The sequence below is a fragment of the Tursiops truncatus genome, chromosome 13, assembly GCF_011762595.2.
Source record: "Tursiops truncatus isolate mTurTru1 chromosome 13, mTurTru1.mat.Y, whole genome shotgun sequence".
Taxonomy (NCBI): domain Eukaryota; kingdom Metazoa; phylum Chordata; class Mammalia; order Artiodactyla; family Delphinidae; genus Tursiops; species Tursiops truncatus.
This window is the reverse complement of record NC_047046.1, coordinates 6,590,055-6,606,475: the sequence shown is the minus strand read 5'-3', so window position 1 is coordinate 6,606,475 and position 16,421 is coordinate 6,590,055. Positions and strand designations below refer to the sequence as shown.

Sequence of the window (16,421 nt, the reverse complement as noted above, 5' to 3'; positions counted from 1 at the left end):
TGTCCCCTGCATTGGCAGGCGAATTCCCAACCACTGTGCCACCAGGAAAGTCCTGGTGACAGGGATCTTGCTATAAACCAGTCTCATGCCTTCAGAGGTATCCGCAAAGCCCTTTCCAGAACACTGTTTTCTCTGACTTTAAGCCTGTGTGGGTTGCATGGAGAGGGCTTATTCCTCCCATTTTCCAGATGAGAAAATGGGCGAAGGTTGTGACTCCCCCGCCCCGACCCCATTCACATGGGGAATATGTAGATCTCTGAAAAGAGGTGATACCTTTCAGATCCTCTGCCCTCCTCCCCTCGAAAAAAAGCAAAGGCCTGTGATTCACCATACCCTCATGGCTATTATTCTCTATACTATTCGTCAACTAAGACATTTCAGCCTTAGGCTCCTCTCGAGTAGTTATTGAAATCTCTTGTTCAGCGCCTCTCGCTTTCTTCTTGAATATCTTCTCTGACTAGACTGTGAGCTCCAGGAAGATAGCGTCTTGCCCTCTTTGACCTCACGTCACTCCCTGTACCTCACCTCATACTTTGAACGTAACAGGCACCTTAATAAAAATCAGTTGGCTTGGTGGTTCTAAGGATGAGTACCGGTTGGATCATGTGATTGGCAGTGCTTCTGAGGGAACAGATGTTCCTATTCAAATCCATGAAACTGGAAACATGAAAAAACAACAATCATGACATTGATTGATAGTGATATTTACTGTGTCAGACTGTTTAAGCTTAAGCTATAAAATAGACTATCACGTTCTGTCGTCTTTCCATTTTGATTTCAAAGGTTCTCACACACTTAAATAATGTCCCTTGACTCAGATCCTAATTCTTGTGTGATGTACTATGTAATATTTCCTTATCAAATTACAGCCCTGTTCTTTTGAATTTTACACTCAAAGCTTCCCCTTCCTGAGAAAACACCACTTCTGGGTGCTTTGAAGACATTTTTTGGTCTGTTATAAGAAAATATTTATCAGTTGGCAAGGCATGTAGTGCTGAGAACACGGTAGACAATGCAGGGCCGGAGCGAGGTGTGTGTTGCTGAGTATCCTGTCTGCACTAATTTCCTAAATCCCCTGCCTGCCAGATGGGTGGTCATCGTCTGAACTGGTTCATAAAAGGTGATTTTAGAACCTGCGGTATAATCTTGAGCACAAACAAGGCTGAAGGGCTGTCTTTTCTGTCTTATTCAGGTCCTGAGCAGGCAGAGCCACGCGCTATGAGCACCTCGGGTCTGTTCCGTTTTCCTACCCCACTGACCAGAGTGTGCATGGTGCCCTGGGGACTCCGGCTCTGCGAGAAGCCGGAACTCTTATCCCCTGGAACAGCGGTCACTCCAGTCCAGGCGGCAGGCAAGAAGGACCACCCTGCTCTGCTCTCCCTGGATGAGAGTGAACTTGAAGAGCAGTTTGTAAAAGGACACGGGCCAGGGGGCCAGGCAACCAACAAAACAAGCAACTGCGTGGTGCTCAGGCACGTCCCCTCAGGCATTGTGGTCAAGGTAGAGGAAGGAGGCCGTGGGGGTCCCCTGGTTTCTCCTGAGTGAAAACTTGTTCTCACCATGACCCCGGCAGTAGAGGGACTGCAGGTCTCGTGCCCAGTCCCGAGCGTTTCTCCCAGGCAGAACCTCTGCACAGCGTCAGGAGCCTCCTTCCAGGATCCTTTGCAGTTGCGCTTTTACTGCTGCTGTCCTTGAACTTGGCAGGCCACGGTTCTGGTCGAGCCACTGGGCTGCAGGGTGGCTGCAGAAAGCTCTGCGGCACTGCCGTGGGCTCCAGCCCCCAAGCAGCACGCGGGCCCAGGTTGTCCGCCAGTGGGCTCAGCCCTTAGCCTCCTGGCTGATCACTCAGATGGTCACATTTTCCATGTCCCTCCGTCCCCTCTTTAGTAAATGTCAGTGACACCTACCCTTCTGGAGAAGAACTGAGTGAGGTAACGTTGGCAACCCAATTTCAGCCCTCAGAGGAAAAATGCCAGGTACAGCTGCCTGTAGGAGGCTTTCTTCTGAATATAAAAAACCAACCTCTGATCAAAATATCACCAGCTGTCAATACATTTTGAACCTCTAGGAAATGGTGCAGCGCTTCTCTCCTGTCTCCTGGTTTGGTAGCGGCCCACCACCTCTGTGGAACTGCCAGTCCATTCCGTATCCCCAGGGCCCTGAAGGCGGCACAAGCCTTGAGGCACAGCAGAGAGAGCAGAGGCGGGCTTTCGCACATCAGCGGTACCTTTCGCAAGTACTTGCATATCACGTGAGCTTGCGGCCGGCCCTGTTCTGAGCCACTTCACATTCGAGTTAACTCTTAATCGTCACAAGCCTACACTCATGATGTGGAATCTGAGGCACAGGGAGGCTCCTGCGCCTGCAGGAGAGTCAGCCCAGACCGAACCCAGAGTCTGTTCCTGACAGCTGTTCTTCGCTGCCACGTTTTTGAGCCAAGAGCGTATTAGTGAAAATCTCAATCATTTTTCTTTTCCTCCTTGAAAAAAGTGACATTCGTGAGCAACAAATAAAATTCTGAAACCTATTTTATATAGCTTACTCCACATTTGCTTTTGGTACTATTCTTTCATCCTAATTTCACAGGATTTCTTTTATCAACTTGCTTTGCAAGGCACTCACCAGTGATAACAGAGATATTATGTAATGAATATTATGGCTGACGAATAATAAAGAGGCTATTTTCCTCCTTCAGAGAGAAGTTTACATTTATAAATGGGGCACACAAAGGGCTCGCTTAGACATACTGGTTGATGTTTTCAAAATTATTTGGGAACTTTATTTGAAGGCTACTGTTACTTCTAAACAAAACAACACTCCTAATATTGGAATAGTCACAGTGAAAGCCACATAATACAGCTGGGGTGTGGGACTGGGTGGGGGCCAAGCAGAGGCAGGAAAGGGTATGGCCTTCGTCCTGTCACTGACCTACTGGGACTCCTGACAAGTGGCTTTCCTTCTGCGGGCCTGACCCCTCTATAAAGGGACTAGGTTGAATTTAATGATTCCTGAGGTCCTGCCCAGAACACACTGGCTTTCACATTATGAAATATTATCTCTTACAGTGCCACCAGACTAGATCCGTCGATCAAAACAGAAAGCTAGCTCGGAGAATCCTGCAAGAGAAAGTGGATGTTTTCTACAACGGTGAAAACAGTCCTGTTTACAAAGAAAAACGAGAGGCAGAGAAGAGAAAGCAAGAAAGGAAAAAAAGAGCAAAGGAGACCCTAGAGAAAAAGAAACTCCTGAAAGAACAATGGGAATCAAGTAAAAATGTGCCCAGAGAAAGGACTGCAGATTCTGACTGAAAGAACCTGCCGGATGGGACTTCGCTGGTGGCGCACTGGTTAAGAATCTGCCTGCCGATGCAGGGGACACGGGTTCGAGCCCTGGTCTGGGAGGATCCCACATGCCACGGAGCAGCTAAGCCCGTGCACCACAACTACTGAGCCTGCGCTCTAGAGCCCGCGAGCCACAACTACTGAGCCCGCGTGCCACAACTACTGAAGCCTGCACACCTAGAGCCCGTGCTCTGCAACGAGAAGCCACCGCAATGAGAAGCCCGCGCACCGCAACAAAGAGTAGCCTCCGCTCGCCACAACTAGAGAAAGTCCACGCGCAGCAACGAAGACCCAACGCAGCCAAAAATAAATAATTTTTAAAAAAAGAACCTGCCGGATGCCTCCAGGGACGGTGTGAGCTCCACCACCAGCGCAGCTGTGACGGGCTCCAGAGACAGCAGAGTTTCTAAACAGCAGACAAACTGTAGTGAATAGCAGTGCATACTTTGAGAATAAAACTGTAAAAAGAAACACGAGGAAGTCATTACTGTAGAAGGACAAGGGCACTTTTTGGGGGAGGAAAGGCTGTCATTGTGACGCAGGGCTTGGAGGGGCTTCTGGGCAGCTGACAAGAGTTCTGTTTCTTGACCTGGACGGTAGTTAGAAGTATGTCACCTTTTAAGCTATACATTTGTGTGACTGTATCTGTATCTGCACCACGAGGCTTGTGAGAACTTAGTTCCCCGACCAGGGATTGAACCTGGGCCCCGGCAGTGAGAGCGCAGAGTCCTAACCACTGGACCGCCAGGGAATTCCCCAATGAAAATATTTTCTGAAAAAAAGCATTAATGTAAGTAATGGACTTTTTATGGAAAACTATAGAATTGAGTCAAACAATAGCATTTAGTGCCTCCTTGTCACCTGCTGGAAGGTCATTGCTCAGTGATACATGGATGTCATTAAGAGAACAAAAGAAAACAAGATGGCGAAAGATTTACAAGTTAGTAAGTTACTTGCCCATTTACCCCATTAGCTTAATAGACTGTGTTGACAAGTAACCTCTCTGATGTGGAAATACACATGTCATTCTCTGTATGCTGATTTACAAGTAGTAGGTTTATAAAAGATGAGGTTTCAGAAACTTGGGTTTGTGAATTTGCTTGATACCATCCTTCAAGCTGGATCTCACCGTACAAACTGTTTGGGGGTTTTCAGGCATGGTTTGTTAGCACACATCCGGAAGTTTATGCATAAAACTAGTAGGGAGACAAACCGTGAGGTGAGAAGGCCACTGTCAGACCCAGGGTCGGCCTCATCCGTGAAGACCAGACTGCGTGCACCCAAATAAGGTTCCCTGTGAAGAAGCCCGGGAAGGTCTTCCCACCTCCGAGTAGCCCGGTTCGGAAGTTTAGCTCTACGCAAGGCTCTCGACCTCTGGTCGCAGTGTGCGGGGCCCTTCCCAGGTCCAGCCTCCTTTTAGAAGGGAGCCAAGTGAAGCATCTGGAATGGTACACAGAAGACCGTAATAGTGGAAGGGAATTTGGGGAGCTTCAGACAAGGGGGACAGAAGCTTTAACTTCTGTCTCCCCGCTTCTTGAACCTTTTTGAATTTCCTGTCACGTCCACGAAGGAGATGCAGACAAGCCGACTGCCTAGTACCCGTTCCTCCGGCCTTTAGAGCTGTCATGGCTGGGCCCTGGCCTTATGCCTGTGAAACTGACCGGGTCCCTCCTTTTGTCTTAGTCTACCCCTCACCACGGTAAATCCTTATTACATCGGGATCGGGGCCTAAGGAATATAGTAAGGATGACCTCCAAGTCCCTTTGGAAGGTCCCCACTGTTGGGGACCACCCCACGAATTCTCAGCACATCCGAGGCAACCCAGTTTTCCCAGCACCAGAGCAGGTAGTTCTTCCAGTGAGAACAGGATGAAGTAGCTAGCTTGAGTTTAAATGCTCACGGGTTAAGTTCCTAAAAACAGAATGGCCTAACTTGGGGGAGCACAGAAAGGGCGAAGTCAGTAACATCGCCTCTACTCTTGTTTTCCTTCCTGGCACACACTTAACATCTGCTGCAGTTAAGATCATGCATGACGCAGCTCACCTGATCCCTGCCTTCTGACTTAACCAACACATCCTGTCCCTGGCCTGTTGTGCTACTGATATTGTCACGCAAGATGTTTCTGGACCAGGTGGGAAAATGCCCTTTGACAGGTCTCTCCCCACTCTCGCTGAGGAGCCGTTCTTTAAAATACCACCAAGAATTTGTGGAACCCACATCTTAATACAAGCTGTTAATGAAAATAAGCTTTATTACATCGAGTAATAAATACAAAGATGCAAACAGTCCCATTTTCTTCCAGATGTTTGGATCAACTTACAGGAAAGGCAGAACTGAAATCTACATACAGTCTCAGGAAAAATTTCGGGGATCCTTGTTGGGTTTGGTTTGGGAGGTGGCTCTTTCTTCTGTATGTATATAACTTGTGCATTTTAAAAGTCGACTTCAGAGCACTAATAGTCATGCAAATGCTTAAGCAAAAAAGAATTTACGTTAAGCAGAATCTATAGTGTATGGGAAACGAGGGGACCAGCTACTAGTTAAGAGTGCTGTCAAGTCCGCACTACAAAAAAAACCCTTCAAGTTGTATCAGCTTATGAAAAGGATCAAAGAACAATCCGGGTAACATAAATGTATTCAAAAGAGGAGAGCGAGACAGTGGTATCTTGGAGGCAAACTAGTTTGCTGTAAGATAGGTAATTTTTACGTGCATCTTTTGAATCAATGCTTTAAAAAACAACAAACACCTGGGTAGTTCCTAACTATTTAAAATGTAACTCCCAATCAACTGCAAAATCTTTCCTCAATCTTACAGACTGTAGATTCGGAGCCTAGTGAACCATGGGAGGGGCAGGGGGAGGAGAAACCAAACTGTTACCATTTTGAAAACAAAAGTTTCATCTGAACAGGGTAGATGAACTGTAACTTCTCTCCGAAGATGGAAAACCGTCCAGGCTCACAGGGCAGCTAAGACCTGGCATTCCGTTCCGTTTCAGCCAAGCACTCCCGCACCAACCCTCGAGCGTGGATGATGCCTGGAAGAGAAGCAGAGGAGGACGTCAGCCAGCAGCACCCATTCCAGAAGAGGAGGAGGGTCCTTCCAAACCAACCGCGAAACCCTCAGACTGGAGGAAACTCAGGACCTGCATCTAACACCCCAAACCCCATCCCACCCCTCAAAGCAAAAACCCCTCTGCACGTCTCCCTAAAAGTTTCTTCCCATGCTCAAGGTGACAGCCAGCAAGCTCTCTTTTTATGACGTGACTCTATTTGAACCCTGTTACCGTCCAGATGACAGGAGGCAGTGTGTCCCCACCCAAGTTCTTTAAGCAGGGACCCGCTTTGGAGATTCCACGCCTTCAAACCATTATTTCTCCTAAATTCTAGAAAGGGCTTGACAATGTCAGGCAGCCTGGCTGGTTCGGGTGCGAGACGAGTGCTCACTCAGGCCACCTTGGTCCACTGCTTTGTCCTTCCCCCCAGGGGACGGGTGCCACCTTCTGCACTATTATTCTCCCCTCATCTTTTATCTCTATAGTTTGGGAGTTATCTATTGCTTGGGTTTTGTGGGGTTTTTTTCTTTTTTTGGCTTTACTGAACTTCATGAAATATTGATTTCATTTTAATAGACACCAAGAATCTACTCCTTCCAAGAGCTGACCCCCCAGAGGGCACTGGGAATGACACCCCAAGTCACTCAGGTGTCCCCACCTCACAAATCTTACCCCCGAGAGCTTCCGAAGACTTTCTGGAAAGGGCTGTGTAGCCACTGTCGCAGCTACTCCACTCTGCCATTGTACTGTGACAGCAGCCGCAGACATTAATAAGCAATGGGTGTGGCCATGTTCCAACAAGTCTTTACTTACAACACTAAAGTCTGAATTTCACATAATTTTCACATGTCACAAAATCTTATTTTTTTCACCATTAAAAAACGCAAAAAACATTCTTGGCGCTTGACTCCCTTGTGCCCTTCTTACTTTGCTATGATGTAAACTTGGCCACCTTACTGGTCAGGGTGACTGTGGGGCCAGCTGCTCACCCAGGATGTGCCCTGAAGCAGTCACCAGGTGTATCCATGTGTTGACCTGAACTGCCAGCTTTGTTGGGAGGCTGCAGGTCGCCTGTCAGAAAGACTGCGGGGTCCAGCATCCTCCCAGGCATTTGCAATCAGGTAACCGGCACTCCCGTTACCAGCACTGTGGGCAGAGCAATGCCCACCTGACCCCCAGGGCTGGATTGGGGGTTAAGCTCCTCCTCTCCCCCGAGCCCTCTTCCGTTCCAGCCTCTAACTGCCAGCCTCCCTCCCCACACCTGTGCCTGTTATTCCCCAATCCAGCTCTGCAATCGGTCAGTCTCTTCACAAAGGTGTCATGAACCGGCCCACTGCTCTGGGTGGGAGCCTGTCCTCAGCCGGCCTTGCCATCACTGCAGCCGTGGCCTCAACTGCAGCCCCCCTGTCACGCCCCAGATTTATAGCCACAGAACATTTCCCTCTCGATTTTCTCCAAATTTGCTTCTCTAACCTTAAAAAAAAAAAAAAACTCCTAAAATTAAATTCACACATAAGCCACCGTGCTCTGAACTGCCACCTTCTAAAATAGAAATCCTTTTCTCCTCTCCACGCCACTTTCACTTCGTGAAGCAGCAAAAAACAACCTATTTCTCTGCCTTCTGAAGTCAGCTGGCCAGTCACCTCTTCACGTGAGTCACTTTCTTCCTGTGGCACCATCCTCCCGCCCTTCCTCCCTCTTCAATCAGGAAAGAACTTCAAAGCATTCTCACTCTCCCGCCCCAGACTGGGACGGACCACACGCCCCCCTGGGCCCCGCTCCAGGGAGGACAGCAGAGGGCAACGCAGGCCCCCTTGGCCTCGTGTCACTGGCCTCACCCAAGTTGGGAGCCTACCTTACTGGGCCGCCCAGGGCTCCTAGGACCAGTGTCGGCCAACGGGAGCAGAGCGGGCGTGAGGCAGAGCTGCAGGATCTGGGTACAAAGACTTTTTTTTTTTTTTTTTTTGGCCGCACCATGAAGCTTGCAGGATCTTAGTTCCCTGACCAGGAATCGAACCCGAGGCCGCTGCAGTGGACGCGTGGAGTCCTAACCACCGGACCACCAGGGGAGTCCTGGGGATTCCCTTCTTAGACGCTGCATCTGACAACTGGCCGCCAAACCCCTTCCATCAGATGTTCATCCCACAGACCCGCTCACCCAGCCTGACACCTCCACAGCCAACGGTAATTCTGTAACAAAGCGGGAGCCCCTGTGCCGCGGGGGACTCTTCCATCTGCCACCCTCCATTTTCCCCAGAAAATCTTTCAAGACAGTTACTAGGCCAGTGCCGTGGGGTCCGCCAGCAGCGAGGCGTCACCTGTCACGGGAGTCCCGGGCCCACGATTTACCTCGTTTTAGTCTCTCCATCGCGCTCTTGCTGCCCGCGTAGGTGGGTCTGATCTCTTTCCCCAGCTCTTCGATGATGGCCAACAGCTCAGCGTATTTGCTCTGGGGCACCTGGCTGTTCCCAGTTCCCTAGAATCAGAAAGAAAAGGGTTCAGGAGGATTGAACCCAACCTGACCCCAATGCCGTGGTCAGGACCCCACAGCATGCCAGCTCCACGAGGGCAGGGCTGGGGAGAGGCCCAAGCCGGGGGCAGGTGGTGGAGGGAGGGCGGCCTGGCCCAGACTCCAGGGCAGCTGCGGCCAGGCACGGCCCACCTGAGCGACAAGCACAGAGCAGGGAGCCGGCCCTCTACTGTCCCCGCACACTCAAGGCAACCACCCAGCAGTCTGCAGAAAGCCCTTTTATCATCTCAAATGAAAAAAAAAAAAAAGACTGGCTTGTCGATAGGAAAGTGTTCACTGAGAATCTCCTTGAAGGAGCCGATGGGCAGGCAAGTGATGGGGGGGGAGGGGGCGTGCTGAGGGTCCAGAGTGGGTGGAAGAGATGGAGGCCACACGTGGGGTCAGCAGGACCACAAAAACTGCCAGGGACCACCCAGACAGAGCCCAGAATGTATTTAAATTCATCCATCCTCCCCCGCAGGCAGGGCCCACCACACAGAAACCCCTTCTCTCCAGAACCCCACAAACAGCCCGAGCAAACACCAGGAGCAGGAAGGCTGGGTCCCGTCGGCCTGTGGGCCTCAGCCAGGCCTCCCTGGCCCCCCCTCCCCCGCCCCCCCCCCACAGCTGCATCAGGGCGGCCACTTCCCCCCCAGGCCCTCGCCTGCTCCCCGCTCCTCTGCCGCCTCCGCCTCCTGGCCTCCTGGTCCTTCCTCCTCTCCTCATCCAGCTCGGCAGCAGCCTCCCGCCGCCACCTCTTCAGGGGGTCCTCGCCCGTGCCCGCCTCCCCTCCGGGGGCAGGACGGCCTGGCGGGGCACGGCTCCCAGCCGCCGCCTCATCCGTGGGGCCGGCCTCCGTGGCGACCTCGGAACGCGAGTGGCAGCCACGGGAATCTCCCGGCTAGTGGCCCGGGTCCCCTCCCTGGCGGCCAGCGGCCACCTCCCCTGAGGGCCCGCCAACCCGGTGGGGAAAGCAAGTCTCCGCGAGGTTGGGGCAGGGGCGGTCCACAGTCCCGAAACTGGTGGAAGCAGGTGTAAAACTGAGGGGCCAGCAGCTCTCGGTGCAACGCACCTGGACTTCACTAGGATATGGGCCCGTCCTCCCTGCAGGGCCCATGACCTTGTGGGGAGTGAGTGGGAGCAGGGCCCCCCTCCTCTGTCCAAGCTCAGATACAGAGTCAAGGCCAGACCTCACTTCCCCAGGGACCAGGCACGAGGAGGCCCACCAGGGACACACGTGGGGTGGTGGCCCCACGGGGAACTGTGGCTCTCGGGGCTTCCAGCCTTCTTTGGGCTCTCCCACCCCTTCCTGTCACTCGGTGTCCCCCGTGAAACCCCCTGCCACTTCTCCATTCTGATGCCTTGAGCCCTGGGTTGAGGAAGCTCAGATGACAGCTCCATCATTTCTACTCCTTTCACCGCTTCCCCTCTGGCCCAGGCCGCCCCTAGGGCCCCTCCCACCGCACATCCCACCCCCGCTGCCATACCTGGGTGTAGCCTAGAGATGGCGGCCCGTAGTCACTCAGCAGCTGGCGGTACTGTGATGACGTCGCCATACTGGTGGAGGGCGGGTGGACACTCCCAGCTACAGGGGAGGAGACAGGAGTCAGTAATCAAGTAGCCTTGGCTAACTGTATCCGAGGTAAGGACTCTGAGTCCCCCTGCCCAGAACTCATGCCATCAACGGTGGTCTTTTGTCTCTGAGGATAAAGAACCCTATTCCTGTCCTCTAGTTTGGCGACGGCTGATACTCGGCGTAGATGACTGATGGTAAAATGTAGCTAACAGACCACTGCTCTTCACGCCCATCACCACAGCAGACATTGCTAAGCAATCACAGAAATCCTTCCCATACATGCAGTCAAAACTGGTAGCAAAGACGAAAGCTGCTGCTATTCTCAGCCTAACCCTTGCAAGTCCCCTTTTCCTGGGTCCTGCTCCCCAGAGGTTGATATCCTAGAGACACATGGCTGCCACAAGAGCCCATCTGCTACTAAGGCTGGTCCACACCTGGGCTGAGACTTCCTGTGTGCCCAAAACTCTGCTGGAGTATATGGTGAGGAAGACAGGGGAAGATCTGGAGGTTGTTGAGACCCAACCCTGGCTGGGGACTGGGGTACTGGACACAAAAGTCAGGAATCTGAAGCACATCACAGCCTGTCTGTGTGTCCTTGGACAAGCCCCTCAACCTCTCTGAGCTCCTGTCGCCCCTCCCCAAAGAGGGAACAAGACTCTCGGCAGTCTGAATCTATGCCCAGCTGGCTCCACCCCCATGGGGGAGGCGTAAGACCCCACTTATGGACTGTAACACTGGGAGACACTGTCCCTCAGCAGAGGGACCACGGGGGGCCAGGGCCCGGCTCAGAACGGAGTCTCCTGCATGGGGGGTGGGGAGGCCCTCAGCAGGGAATTTTCCAGCTCCAGCTCAGTAGCTGGAAGCATGCAGACCCATAATGGCGTCCGAGTGGTCATTAGCAAGTAAAGGATGTCCTGCAGAATTACGAACAGCGGTAACCATGGAGAATCTACCTAGCCCTCCTCAGCAGCTGCCCGCATGCCTCCACGCCCGGCCGGGGAGCAGCTTCCCTTCTGCCTGCCTTCCCTGGAGCCAAACTGTCTCTCTCTCACGCACACGGCGGGCTCTGCAGACTTGGCCCCCGGGGATGGACAGCTGGTGCCAGGCCGGCCAAACCGACCAGCTGCTCATCTGGTGTGGGCAAGGGGAGGGGGCAGGGGAGGAAGGAAGTTCAGGAGCTCAGGCTGCTGGAGCTAGAAGGGGCCCTGGAGCCCCTCACTGCAGAGACAGAAACACAGACCAGAGAGGGCGGGCACTGCCCCAGGCCACACAGCACAGAAGAGGCTAACACACCGCACCTATCCCTCTGTCCAGGAGCCGCAGACAGCTTGGTACCCGACGTGTCTTCCTCAGTCTCAGGCCTGCCTGGGTTTCTCCACTGGGACCCAGATTTATGCTCAAATACAGGCTGCCCAGTCAGGAAACGTGAATCCTGCCACGTCTAAGCTGGGACTGGGCACAGCACTGCGCTCCTCCGAGCCTCACCACCACGCCTCTACAGTGGGGTAGCTGAAACACCTGTGCTGCAGAACCACACCTCCGTCTGAAGCAGCTGCGGGTGTGCAGTGGCCAGAGCACAGGAGTGTGGCAGGGCGGGTGACCCCCAGCTCCCCTCGCCACATCAGCCAAGCCCCAATTTCCTGACCTTCTGATGTGGGCGGTGAGTGCGGTCTGGGCAGCTCAGGCTTTGCTGCCCCAGGCCAGGGTTCAAGTCCCGCCCACCACAACTTATCACGCCTCTCCGAAAGGCCAGGATGCTAAACGCTAGACTGTGTGGGGGGAGGGGTGTCTACTGCACCGCTCGGCACTTCAAGCCATCTAGAAGATTCCAGCTCCCTGGCAGGAGGTGAGCTGGACACCTCTGGTTCATTCTCTGCACCACCTCCTGCCCTCCTCTCGCTGCAAATCTGTATTTCTTGCCTCCCCGACCCACCTTCTCTCCCACAGCCAAGGGCTTGGACTAGGAGCCAGTCCAGCTGCGCCATACGCGGCTGTGTGACCTAAGACAAGGCCCTTCCCTCTCTGGGCCTCAGTTTTTCCATCTGTTTGAGGTGATGGTTCCCACAAGAATGTCTCAAGGCCCTAGATGCTGCTCCTCCAGGGTGCCGGGGTTAGGTCCCGGGGGGCTGAGCGGAGGAGGAGGAATGGGTTGGGGGCTTGGGGGATGGGAGTCAGGCAACAGCTCGGAGCTTGACTTTCCCACGGCCTGGGTGATGTGGTAGGTGACCCCGACTGTGTGCCAGCGCCAGTCCCTTACTCGGTGTTCAGAGGGGGGTGTCTGTGGCCCTGGAGAGAGCTGGCGGAAGGGCCCTGAGTCCCACTCATTCCCACACCTTCCTGCAGACACAGCGGCCGGCTGCCGGAGGCCTAGGAGAAAACCAGACCGGGCGTGAGCACAGCCGTCACGGAGCATCGCAGACAATGCGTGTAGTGTGCGGGGGACCAGGGAGGGCCCGGAGCCCAGGGAGGGACTGGCAGAGGCCAGCAGCTCCTGGGGCCAGGCGCGGCTCCCCGCCCCCAAGCCAGACAAAGAGCGCCCGGGCCTGGGGAGCTGGCGGCCTTCCCGCCACTTGGGGCGCCTGGGGGGGCTCTCCGGCGGGGAGGCGGGGGCTTTGTCTAACTCCGCCACTGCCACCGCCGGCCAGGCCGAGGCTTGGCAACTCTCGAGCAGGAGGCAGGGCTGGAGGGTGTGAGGGATGATGACAAGGAAGCCGGAGGAGCGGCAGCGGAGAGTCCATCTTGGATGCAAATGGCACGGGGAGATCCGGCCTTTCTAAAGGGGTCCACGGGGAGGGGGGCGGCCCCACCAAAACACCAGAGACCTGGGGACCTCAGCAGTCCTCCCGGAGTTCACCGCAGGAGAAAGAAGAAAATCTGTGTACAGGTGCTAGCCAGCCCAGAGGGCTTCGGGGTCCCCAGCGGGTGCCTCTGTCACCCTGTGACCCCAATCCCCGAAGGGCCCCATTCAGGGCGCAGGCCTCAACTGCACCAGGGCCGGCCTGAGACTTCCCGCCAGTCCGGGCTGGCAGCAAGACCCTCCACCCATCCCACCCCGGAGTCAGATGAGGGAGGCAGTGAGAAATACTGTGGCCACAAAGCCCGTCTTGGTAAGGTGTGCAGACCCCAGAAGAGGTGAGAACATCTGAGGAGAAAACAGGGGGTCTTGGGGCTCAGCGCCCACATTTGACCAACTCAACTATCCCCCACCCCGTCCTTCCACCCCCTTAATCTTAACCCTTTCCAATCCCCAAATTTGTGTCCAAGAAGTTAAACACACACACACACACACACACACACACACACACCTATACACACATATGCATATACATATATTGCTTTCCTGGGGGCCTCTTCAAATTTTTGGAATTCTGGAGTCAACATTCGGAGACAAGGCCCAAAACTTTCGGCCAACTGCCGGCGTGGCATTTCTGACCAGCAAGGCCAATCCCCTCCCTCCCAAGCCCCCTCCATGCACCTCGCTTATTTGGAAGTTTGTTTCCCATCAAGAGTCTAAAGGAGAAGAACCTTGGTGAAGGGACAAAGCCGGTCCCCTCTGAACCCACAATTTCACCTATCGCCCTCGGTCCCTGGGGCAAGACCCTAGGCACAGCCTAAAGCTGCCTGACAACTTCTGCAGGAGTTTCCTGGGACCGCCCAGCTCCAGCCCCAGGGAAAGGAGAGGACGGCCCCTCCGGCTTCTGAAGGAGGGGGCCTTCTAAACCCAGACTTGGGGGCTCCGAGATGCGGGGGCCCCGCTGAAACAACGCCCCCAGCCGCCGCCTCCAGGCTCTCCGAGGCCCCCGATCTCCTCCAACTTCTCTCCGCGCACGCCTGAAGGGACCTCCCGTGCGACCCATTTTGAGCGCCCCGTCCCACGCGCCAGGCCGGGCGGGCGCCCACCGACGATCTCCACTGCACCGCCGGTGACCCCAGCGGCCCCGCTCCCTCTGGGTCGGCTGCACCTGGCACGCTCGCCGCCCCGCAGCGCCGCCCGCGCGTGGCCCGGGCTTGCTCACGTGCACCCCTGCCGCCCAGGCCCCCTGCCCGGACCTACCCCCAGCTCCCTAAGGGCGGCCCGCGCCGGGGTCCCGGCGCCCCGCTCCCGGCGCGGCCCGGCCACTCCCGACTCCCGCCGGCAGGGGCCCTCGCCGAGCCGCCCAAAAGCCAAGGAAAAAGGAGCCGAGAAAGCCTCCCCCGCCTTCGCTCGCCGCGCTCCCCACGAGCCCTCGGCCGCCGGCGTGGGGGGGACCGCGGCGGCCGCCCGTGCCCCGGGCCCCGGCCCGGCCCCGAGGCCCGGCGCGGGGCGCACCCGCGAACTTTGGCAGGGCGGGCACCGGAATCATGGCGGCGGCCGCCGCGCTGCCCCGGGCCGGGACCCGGTGCCCGCCGACCCCGGCCGCCGCGGGGCCCCGGGAGCCGGGGCCGGGCGCGCGGACCCCCAACTTGGCGGCACTTGGGGCGCGGCGCGCGCGGCCCGCGGGGCGCACTCACTCACCGGCGTTGAGGGAGGCGGCGGGCATGTGCGCGGTCAAGTTCGGTTTGTAAGACATCCCCCCGAGCGGCGGGGCGCGCCGGGGCGCAGCGGGGCCCGGCCCGCGAGGGCGGCGGCGAAGGCGGCGAGGCCGGCCGGCAGCGAGGCGGCCCTAGCGTCCGTGCGCCCGTCCGTGCGCCCGCCGAGCTCCCGCGCACTTTTTGTTGTTGACGGCTCGGGCCGCACCGGCAAATATGGCCGTCCCTCACCCTGACACCCGCTGCAGTATATCACCCATACATCGGGCGGGCGCGCGGGCGCAAGGGCGGCCGCAAACTTTGAGCGGAGCCAGCGGGGCCGGCCCGGGCCGGGAGGGGGCGGCCCGGCGCGCCGCGGCCCGGCGTCAGGGGGCGGCTCCGCCCGCGGCCGCGCCCCGCGCCTCCGGGCGCGCTCGGCGCCCGCAACTTGGCAAAGTTTCGGGGGCTGGGGTCCCGGCGGCGCCCGAGGCCCGCGTGGGTCCCTTTCTTCTTCTGCGCTGGCGGCGCCTGGAGATTTGTGCTTGTACCGATTTTTTTTTTTTTTTTTGGTAAGCTAGGTATTACTTTTTTCCCCCTTGACTGTGGGGGCAGGGATGGAAAATTACCTGGAGAAAATGGTGGCGAGTGGTATTTTTAAGCACGTAGATCATTCCAGACGCCGAGGTCTGGCTACTCCCCAGAATAAGAACAACCAATTCTTGACATTGATTTCAAATAAATTTCATGTCCCTCTCGGTATTAAGTGGTTTTTAACCCCTTGGCGGCCTAGACTCCTTTGAGACTGGGCAAAACCCAGAGGCCTCCTCCCCTGGGAAATACACCCTCACATCTACATAATTTTGCATCTTAACTCATTCAAATATCTAAGAAGCGCCTACTACGTGCCGGGCACTGTTCCCGGCGCTAAGGGTACCAGAATAAACTTGACAAAGTTTTCTCTCTCCTGGATTTTACATTGCAATTTTTGATCCTCCTCCGACGGACCCCAGCCGACTTCTGAGATCTGACTGATACGCAATCATCAAATGCATTTTGCATTAGATGATGAAGCTTTTGAAGGTGTTATTTCTTGGAGTTCTGCTTTATTATTACTTTTTAAAATTTTATTGATTTATTTACTTTGGCTGCGTTGGGTCTTCGTTGCTGTGCGCGGGCTTTCTCTAGTTGCGGTGAGCGGGGTCTACTCTTTGTTGCGGTGCACAGGCTTCTCATTGCGGTGGCTTCTCTTGTTGCCGAGCACGGGCTCTAGGCGCGCGGGCTTCAGTAGTTGTGGCACGTGGGCTCAGTAGTTGTGGCTAACAGGCTGTAGAGCGCAGGCTCAGCAGTTGTGGCGCACAGGCTTAGTTGCTCCCCGGCATGTGGGATCTTCCCCAACCAGGTCTCAAACCCATGTGTACCCTGCATTGGCAGGCGGATTCTTAACGACTGCGCCA

General features: G+C 55.5%; 2 protein-coding genes across 2 annotated transcripts; one reads left to right on the top strand and one right to left on the bottom strand.

Moving 5' to 3' along the window:
* Positions 1 to 3,812, top strand: MTRFR (mitochondrial translation release factor in rescue). Its single transcript, XM_019950546.3, has 2 exons — positions 1 to 1,500; positions 3,066 to 3,812. The coding sequence occupies exons 1-2, from the start codon at positions 1,087 to 1,089 to the stop codon at positions 3,306 to 3,308; spliced, it is 657 nt and encodes a 218-aa protein (XP_019806105.1). The 5' UTR covers positions 1 to 1,086; the 3' UTR covers positions 3,309 to 3,812.
* A 1,755-nt stretch (positions 3,813 to 5,567) lies between these two features.
* CDK2AP1 (cyclin dependent kinase 2 associated protein 1) lies at positions 5,568 to 15,322 on the bottom strand. The gene is made up of 4 exons (XM_033836763.2): positions 14,975 to 15,322; positions 10,391 to 10,488; positions 8,744 to 8,870; positions 5,568 to 6,376 (listed from the first exon to the last, which is right to left on the bottom strand). The coding sequence occupies exons 1-4, from the start codon at positions 15,027 to 15,029 to the stop codon at positions 6,309 to 6,311; spliced, it is 348 nt and encodes a 115-aa protein (XP_033692654.1). The 5' UTR covers positions 15,030 to 15,322; the 3' UTR covers positions 5,568 to 6,308.
* Between the last annotated feature and the right edge of the window lie 1,099 nt (positions 15,323 to 16,421).